At 39.6% G+C, this 9,026-nt stretch overlaps 1 protein-coding gene across 1 annotated transcript in view; it reads right to left on the reverse strand.

Annotated features, from left to right (window-relative positions):
* Atp6v0d2 (ATPase, H+ transporting, lysosomal 38kDa, V0 subunit d2) overlaps positions 1–9,026 on the reverse strand; it is a 45,082-nt gene that overhangs the window by 22,818 nt on the left and 13,238 nt on the right. The window contains exon 2 of the mRNA XM_013012427.1: positions 5,816–5,987. Within this exon, the coding sequence (XP_012867881.1) occupies positions 5,816–5,987 (172 nt within the window). The remainder of the gene's footprint in view (positions 1–5,815; positions 5,988–9,026) is intronic.

Consider the following 9,026-nt stretch of genomic DNA (forward strand, 5'->3'; position numbering starts at 1 on the left):
AGGGCCTGGGCACTGTCCCTGAGCTCTTTTGCTCAAGGCTAGTGCTCTACCACTTTGAGCCACAGCTCCACTTCTGGTTTTCTGTTGGTCAATTGGAGATGATATTTTAGCATCCAATAGAGTTGTTGTGAGAATAAGTGACTAAAAGGTATAAAATAACCATAAAAGTACTGGTTTCTAGTGAGTATCAAGTAAATTTTAATTAAAATCTTTAAAAACACTTCTTTTCAAAAGTGCCTCTTTTCAATTAAAGAAAAGTAAGGCAAAATAAAAGTTGGGCAATAGATATTTGGATTTGTACCAGGGTAGATTTTAGTCTCCATCCTAAAAATGAAGGGTATTGGAACAACCTAAAATCTTGTTTAGACGAAGCAATTGTTGGGCAAAGGTGACTACAGGTTACTGAGGTCAATTGCTCCCCCTGGTGGATAGTCCATGGCTAGCCAGAAAGTTGACAAGTACATGCCCTTCTTGGCCTTGCTTACAATCCTACTCTTCTGCATTCATCACCTTAATAGCCATAACCCCAGGCAGTAATTTTGCTGACTTCATTTGGCATCAGCAACCCAACAGCAGTACTGTCAAGGCCAGTGTTGTTTTTCTTTTTCTCTCTGCAGGCTTTGCCTGGGTATAGTGTCGTTCACATAGAAACCTAAGGCATTTCCACAAGTCTGAGCTGAGGCCTCACCACCTGTCCAAAGCCTTTGCACAGGCTCACAGAAAAGACTTTACACTGGAACACACAAAGAAAGTTGGCAGCCATTTCTGTGCACCGAAGCCTGTCTTATTCGTTTGTCTAGATGTCTTTGGTAGTGTAAAGGGAAGCACAGAAATGGTACTCCTTGGAGACTGTTAAAAATGAACTATACAATGTGTGGATGAGATGTGAGGGAAACATTGGGAGTGAGAAGGAAAGGGGTGACATTATCTAAAAGGAACTGGACTCTTTGCGTGACTTATGCAACTGTAACCCCTCTGTTTTTGGCATTTTCAAATAAAAATTGGAAGAAAAAAAAAGAGAAAGAAACCTGAGAATCAGTGTTCCCCTACTGGCTATTTTTTTCCTTATCTTGTACTTAACATCCAGACTATACAGCTAGCTGGGAAGGCTCTGCCCTCATCCCAGCCTATGCTCCAACCACATCTGAGATGAGTTATTATCTCCACACAGACAATCCTGTCCTGCTTCAGCTATTTCCTCAGTAAAAGCCATTTAAGTATTGCATTGTAACTCTTCCATTGTTTCTGCATCTCTGTCAAGGTCAGAGCCACTTGCCCAAGCTGTCTAAACTCCTCTGGTTGAACACCCAGGCTTCAGGGAGAGCCATCGCTTGATCCTGTTTCAGTTTTTCACCTTTTGTGGACATACATGCCTGCTTCGTGGAGTAAAAACTCCTAGCCAGCAAAAAATCATGCTATCTATATCTTGATTCCCAAGTAGGATGAAGACGTGTCAGGGTGCCAAGGGCTTCCCTGGTTTAGCACTGAGAGTCCTGAGTTGATGTCACCTGAACAGCCAGCAGGGTCTGCCCTGTAGATGCTGTTTAATCATAACTTTTTATTGGCCTTTATATGTGAATCTTCTGATATTTCTTCAGGGTTTGGCCCTTAACTTCTGCTTCCAAATAATCTTAGGTCCTTAACCTAAGACTGCTCATTGTAGTAATCCACAGAGGTAATTACTTGTGGAAACTTCTACTGAAACCCCAATCACCAGATGCCCAAGTTTATTTTTTAAAGATCATGTTATAGTATCTACTCTTAACACATACTTCCTGTTTCGTGCTTTGAAACATGTCCGTATAATGAAACTCTATGTAAATGTTCTGCCGTATTACTTAGGGAGTCATGACAACAAAAAATTCTGTTCAAGATCAGTGCAGATGTATTATTTTCCAAATATTCTTAGTTATTTTTTTGGTGCTGGTCCTGGGGCTTGAACTCAGGGCCTGAGCTGCTTTTTGCTCAAGGCTAGCAGTCTAGCATTTCAATCACAGCTCCACTTCTGTCATTTTTGGAAATTTAGTGGAGATGAGAATCTCACAAACTTTCCTGCCTGGGCTAGCTTCGAACTACAATTCTCAGGTCTCAGCCTTCTGAGTAGCAAAGATGACAGATGTGAAGCACCATGCCCCACTTATTGTCCAAATATTCTTAACCATGAGTGGTTTAATCAGCAAATGTTGAAGCTACAGATAGGCAGGTCTACCATACCAAGTACGTCAGATTATATTCTTCAGTTATGTTCAAAAACTTTGTAGCCCCAGGAGGTGGGATAATTTGAAAGCATGAGAGAAGGCTAATTTCAAAAGAGATATTAGTTAAAATGCTTCTGGGAAGAATTGAGTAGGAAGGAAAGAGACAGAAATAATCCGGGACTATATTAAACAGTCTTCATTAGAATGCTGTTGGATTCATTCCTTTGTTTCCTACCACTGTGTGTAATTATAGTATACAAAACTTTCAGATCTTCCTGCCATTAGGTATTTAAAAATATCTGTTCCAGATTTTCAAAATAAGTTTCTCATGTACAGTAATTATATTATATAAAATGTGTCATGCTGAATATTATATTTATTACATCCATTTAAATTTAGACTGCCTCTCAGGGTTGACTTAGCCATTGCTCTAATATTGGGCATTTTCAAATAGGACAGGAATGAATTCTACTTGATATACATTTTTGCGTTCTAGATAGACACTATTCTTTGCTAAAAAAAATTCTTCTCAGAAGAATTTTTTCTCAGAAGAAAAATTCTGAGAAGAATTTTTTTAATGGTTTCAGAATTGTAGGACACCTTTTCCCCACCTGTATTCCCTTCATTGTAAACATAAATCTCCAAGTTTCCGCTTCAATTAATAAAGCGGAGAACTGTTTCCATGGGTCACAAGTCACCACAGGACAATATGTAGAACAAAACATAAATTTGGATGGATATGTTGACACATGCCTATAATCACAGTATCTAGGAGGCAAAGAGAGAGAAAAGGTTTTGAGTTTGAGGCAGGCCTGCACTATATAGCTTGACCTTACCTCAAAATCATGCAATCAATTAATCAACTAGATGTTGGAGTTATATCTCAGTCATAGAAAACTTGCTTAGCAAGCGAAAGGCTCTAGGTTCAATCCTCAGCACTATAATAAATAAAACAAACAAAAACAAATAATCCACAAATGCAACAAAAAAGCACTCATGGATAGATTTGGCAGTTCTAGGGCTTTAAAGCCATGGAGCTAACCAATCTTCGGTAGGGAGATAACTTTAACCATTTGGATAACTGTCAAAAGAAACTCCCGGGAGTAGTTGATGGTTTTTGTGATGTGCCAGTCCTAGGGCTTGATCTCAGGGCATGCACACTGTCCCTGAGCGTTCATAGTCAAGACTAGTGCTCTACTACTTGAGCCATAGCCCCACTTCCAGCTTTTTTGGAGGTTAGTTAGAGGCTTTAGTCACAGGCTTTCCTGCTTACACTGGTCTCAAACGACAATCCTCAGGTGTCAGCCTTCTGAGTAGCTAGGTCCACGGCTCAGGGGAGTATTTGAGAAAGTGAGTTCCACGTGGTGAGACACAATAAGCTGAGCACTCCTGAAAGGCCCACAGGCCCACTCCAAGGCCAACGAGACCAGAATCTCCTGAAGGAGCAGACCCACAGACATTTGTCATTTTCTTCTTATGAACTTCCAGGACAGTGACAAGCTCATAAGCATTCTCAGCTAATGGAACTGGAATGGAATGCTTTTCAACTGTCCTATTTTTATGACTTTAGAATTTCATTAATTCACGGAATCTCAGTTTCTCTAATTTAAGAATGGAGATAAGACCCTCTTTGTAGTATTCTTATGTAACCCTACAGGTAGGAAATTCAGGTTAGAGTAAGTATCTCCAGGGGTTTGATATATAACCTAATAACAGGAAGCTTGAAAGACAACAGGGAGTGTTAGACACTGTGGTTCACTGGAGAATGCAAACCCTGACTAAATGAACCTTAGAAGAAAATAGCTTCTGAAACATTGAGCTGTTAAGTTGGGAATGGTGGCACATATCTATACTCCTAGCTACTTGGAAAGTGGTGTAAAATGTTGCAAAGCTACCCCAGAAAAATTATCTTTATCTCAAAACAACACCAACACAAAAAGGGTTTGTGAATGGCTCAAGTAGTAGAGCAGTAAAACTCCAGGTCCTGGATTTAATTTAAGTGTGAAGTTCAGCAGAACTATATTTTCTAGTTCTATATAAGGTTGTTAAATACAGGACTCTGTATTAATTCAACAAAACCCAGTCCTCATTATCCTAATGTGTACAGAAAGAGAACCTGAAAGACGTTTATTGGGAATATATACCCAGTAATGAAAGCAAACTATGTCCACACTATCAAAACCACCTTTCCAGTTCCAGTTTCGTGTTCTACCTATGGCTTTGTGACTAGCTGCATTCTTTTTGAAAGTTTTATTATATGTATTTTTATTGTTATTGTAAAGGCGATGTATAGAAAGGATACAGTTACACAAGTCAAGTAATGACTTATGTTACCTCTTCTCTGGCTCTCAGTTTTTCCTCTGTCATCCCCATCTACAAGTTGTTTAGTCCGTTTCCAACAACAATCTTCATTCTGATGTATATTTTTTAATTAGTGTTAATGACTAGAATGATGTGGAATTTAAAATAATTTAAGAAACAGAATGTATACTACTGTAGTTTATGATAAAGTAAGACCTTGCTTAATTAATGCTGAGGTTCTGTTCTGGCCTGAGATTTTATGATTAGGAAACTAAAGCATTGAAATCATCACATAAAGGGAGCAGTTGATCATGTGACTTGCTATCATTCTTAGAGCGAGAATCTTTCCCAGTGATTTTTTTGCGGCAAATTTCCTTTATATGAAATCTGCCTCCCAGTCTACCAATAAAGAAGCTCACAACTTTCTGACCTTCTTAACACTGACTTGTCATTTGTTCATCATCTCCAATTTCAGCTCTATCTGAATGGAGCCAAGATCAGAGCCAAATAGTTTTATACATTTTCCATTAATATTTATTTTTAAATCATGACTCTCTCACTCCTTAGAGCTGTTATAAGACTTAAAACTTGGCTCCCTCATTCTTAGGCTGTTGGTAAGAATTGTGAAAGATGTGTCAGGAAGGTTAAAGGAAATTATTTTGGTGACACACTTAGCAGAGCCCCTGGCATTTAGGAACATTCCAAAGTCTTGTCTGTCATTTTGATGAACATTTCTACTTCCACACACATAGGACCCTTTTGTCCTTCAGCTCAGGAACCTTTACTGGCCTCATTAATTATCCATGCCAAACATTTTTGCAAGGGACGTTACAGCTTGCACAGCCTTGCTCACGGGCAGCTTTACAGCACCTATCATAATACTTTTATAAATTACTTAAATCTTTTTACTTCCCCCTACCCTGTCTCCCTTGAACGCTGGGCCTGGGCGCTGTCCCTGAGCTTTTGTGCTGAAGGCTAGCACTTTACCATTTGAACCACAGCTCCACTTCCAGCTTTTTGTGATTAATTGCAGATAAAAGTCTCATGGACTTTCCTGCCCAGGCTGGCTTTGAAAGGAGATTCTCAGATCTCAGCCTCCTGAGTAGTTTGGATTACAGGCACGAGCCACTGGCGCCCACCTGGTAGTCTGTGTACTAAGGAGAAAAATATGGCTGCAAGTTTATCACGAAATTTGAAGGTATTCAGACATCTAACCTGTAGAAAGGTCTTCAGCCATGTCAGGCCTTACACCAGAGGTAATTTGGGGGTCACTCGCCCAATTACTGCCCAGAGCTGCTTTTCCTGCCCCTACTTACGTCATGTAGGTGAAAAAGGAGCTGAGCGGCTCCAGGGAGTGGTTCCGGAAGTAGCTGACCTCCTGGCACAGCTTTTTCCGCATCTCCGTGTCGATTTTGGAAACAGTAAGAGGATTTGTTTGATTAGCCAAGAAGTTGCCATAAGCAGTGGTCTGGAGATGAATTTTCAAGTCTAAAATGACAAGAACCCCCTGAATCAGGTTAAATTTTGTACCTTAGTGCTAATTTTAAAGAAAATACATAGTACTTGTTAGACTTTTAGCATAGGTCTATACATTAGTTAGACTTAATATTTGATCTCTAAAGAAATGAGAAGTCTATGGAAATATGCATTTACACGTTTAAAAAGTTTCCAATTATCAAAAAAACCTGTTATTTCATAGCTAAAAATAAATAAGCACCTAGCCCACAGACGGCTTTCCCTGAGACAATTTTAGTCACTTGAAAAGAGCTGCTCAGGAAAGTGTTGGCTGAATGTTTTAAGGCTCGGCCCTAAATTGATGGGAAAGAGAAATTTTACTAGGAATAGCTACCATGGTAAATATACCTAATGACATAGACAACCTTTATGTCTGAATTTAATGTCCTTTCAATGAAGATCAAGAGAATGAAGTTCAGTAGGGTTAAATTGTGGAATTTAAGAATGCATAAGCCTAGGATTCAAAGCTAGATTTATTTTATTTCAAAGACACTTCTAAGTATCAGATTATCATTTGTTTGGTAAATCTTTAATTCTTCCATGTGGAATTATTCAGGTTCACTGATCAGAATTTACAAGTACTTGAATAATAATGCCTCTAGTATATCACCTATTACAGGATATTACACAATTTTAGTTATATCTGTAGTTCTTTGAATCCTCCCTAACATAAAAATATATCTAAAAATAAAATTGAAAATTTAGAATATCTAAAATGTCTTTGGTTCCATCTAGCACACCAGCGGGGCCAATACAGTATCCTGGGGCTAGTTAGACCTTCCATTTATATTTATTGAGCATTTGTTATATATAGTCTGCTGCAAGAAACTCAACACTATACTAGACATGAACTCTTCACCCTGAAGGAAATGCACAATCTGGTGGGGAGAAGGCAGCCACAAACATGCCAATCCAACCACGTGTTAACTTCAGTGGTTAGAAGCTTGACTGTATGGGACTAGAGAAAATTACACTCCATCCAGAAAGAGGGAAGTAAGAGGCATGTCCCTTGAAGAAGGTTAAGCCATAGAGGAGTCCTCAAGTACTCTCTGAGAGTGGGAGCCTGATGTTCCATGCTGGGTGTTCCATGCCTGTAATCCAGCTATTTAGGAGCCTGAGATCAGAAGATCTTGGTTGATTCCAGGCCAGCCAGGCAGAAAAATCCATGAGGTTCTATGTCCAATTAACCACTAAAATACTGGGCTGGAACCATGGCTCAAGTGGCAAAGGACGGGCATCTGGATGTGTGCAAGGCCCTATTTCCAACCCTAGAACTGCCAAAACACCAGCAATTAAAAAAGAAGAAGAAGAATTGAAACCAAAGAAATAGCATGTGTTGTCATTAAGAGGGCATAGTATCTTTCTATTGAAGACAACAGGGAGACTCTGTGGTCTAAGAACTGCTTTTATAGCTGGGTTGATGTAGCTCCAGATGTCTGCTGGAGCTGAAGTCACTGGTTCGTGAGACGCTGAGGGAGGTGCAGAGAACAAGCATTCTTCCTCAGCATCTGGAGTAGATCTTGCCTCAAAAATGGCTCTTGTTCGCACAGTTTCTTATTTAATTAACTTGGTTTAAAACATTTATGCTTTTATTCCCCATGCCTTGTTTTGGCTTTTCTTTTGGTAGTTGTTGCGTTTGGTTTTTTTTTTTTAATGTCATTTGACAGTTGGCATTTTTAGCAAGGACGGATATTTGCCAACAGAAGTGACACAAATGCTATTTTTTTCCCAAAACCATGCTATGTTGCTTCATGACATATGTTTCTTTTAAGTTAAATAACTTTGAACTTTCAGCTGCCAGTGATATCCTGAAATTAAACATATCAAGCATTCACACCCTGCAGAATCTTGGAACTGTGGAGTGGAGTTATTCAACAGTCAATGGAACAGAAACTCCCCCCCCCATCTTTTCCCTGCACCAAAAGGTCCAAGGAACACTGGCAGGCAGATTGCAGGAAAATTAGGGTCTGAATGTTTGCTTTGATATGAGGATAGACACAACAGTGCCTATAGTTTTGAAGTTTTCATAATGGGTTCACTTAATTTTTTTTCTCCTACATTTCCCTAAATGCTTATCCAAATAGCTATTTCAGGAATAAGACTTTGAGGTCAAATAAGTTTGGAAGAAACCGATTTCTGTAAGTGAAAACATTAATGTGGGTGATTTGTTTGAAAAGAGCATGGTCAGAATCTCTCTAGCCAGGGAGGTTCACATCCAGTACTTGGTAGAATTAAACTGATTTGTTTTATTTATTTATTTTTTATCTAGTAAAGTCATGTGGAAATGGTGTGTTTTCTTTTCTTAAATGAGGAAGCAAACTGGGTTCTGGTAGCTCAGACTTGTAATCCTAGCTACTCAGTATGCTGAGATCTGAGGATCATGGTACAAAGCCAGCCAGAGGAGGAAAATCCATGAGACTTTTGTCTTCAAATAATCACCAAAAAGAAAAGAAAAGACAAAGCCAGAAGTAGAGATGTGGTTCAAGTGGTAAGAGAGCTAACCTTCAACAAAAAAGCTCCGGGACAGCACCCAAGCCCAAGCCCCAGGACTGGCACCTCCCCAACGCTCCCCCCCCCAAAAAAAAAGAAGTAGAATGTCCTCCAAATTCTGAGAACCTGATAATAAAGCAATTAAGTTGATCCTAAACAGCAGCAGAATAAAAAGAATCCACAATAATATTCTAACATAATGGAGTGTGTGTGTGTGTGTGTGTGTGTCCAGATTGTGTAAAACAGCATTATCCAAGCGTTGAGCCACTAGGTGAAGGGGCTGACCTGAGATCTTGTGGCCAGCGGGTAAGTCAGGACAGGGAACTGGGACTTCATGATCATCTTCTGTTAATTCATTGGCAGATCACTTAGAAAATTATTCTTTCTTGGGGCTGGGAAGGTGGCTCAGCGGTAGAGAGCTTGCCTTGCATGCCTGAGGCCCTAGGTTCGATTCCCCAGCACCACATAAGCAAAAAGAAAAAAGCTGGAAGTGGCGCTGTGGCTCAAGTGGTAGAGCGCTAG

Source organism: Dipodomys ordii, unplaced genomic scaffold, assembly GCF_000151885.1.
Source record: "Dipodomys ordii isolate 6190 unplaced genomic scaffold, Dord_2.0 Scaffold17, whole genome shotgun sequence".
Classification (NCBI taxonomy): domain Eukaryota; kingdom Metazoa; phylum Chordata; class Mammalia; order Rodentia; family Heteromyidae; genus Dipodomys; species Dipodomys ordii.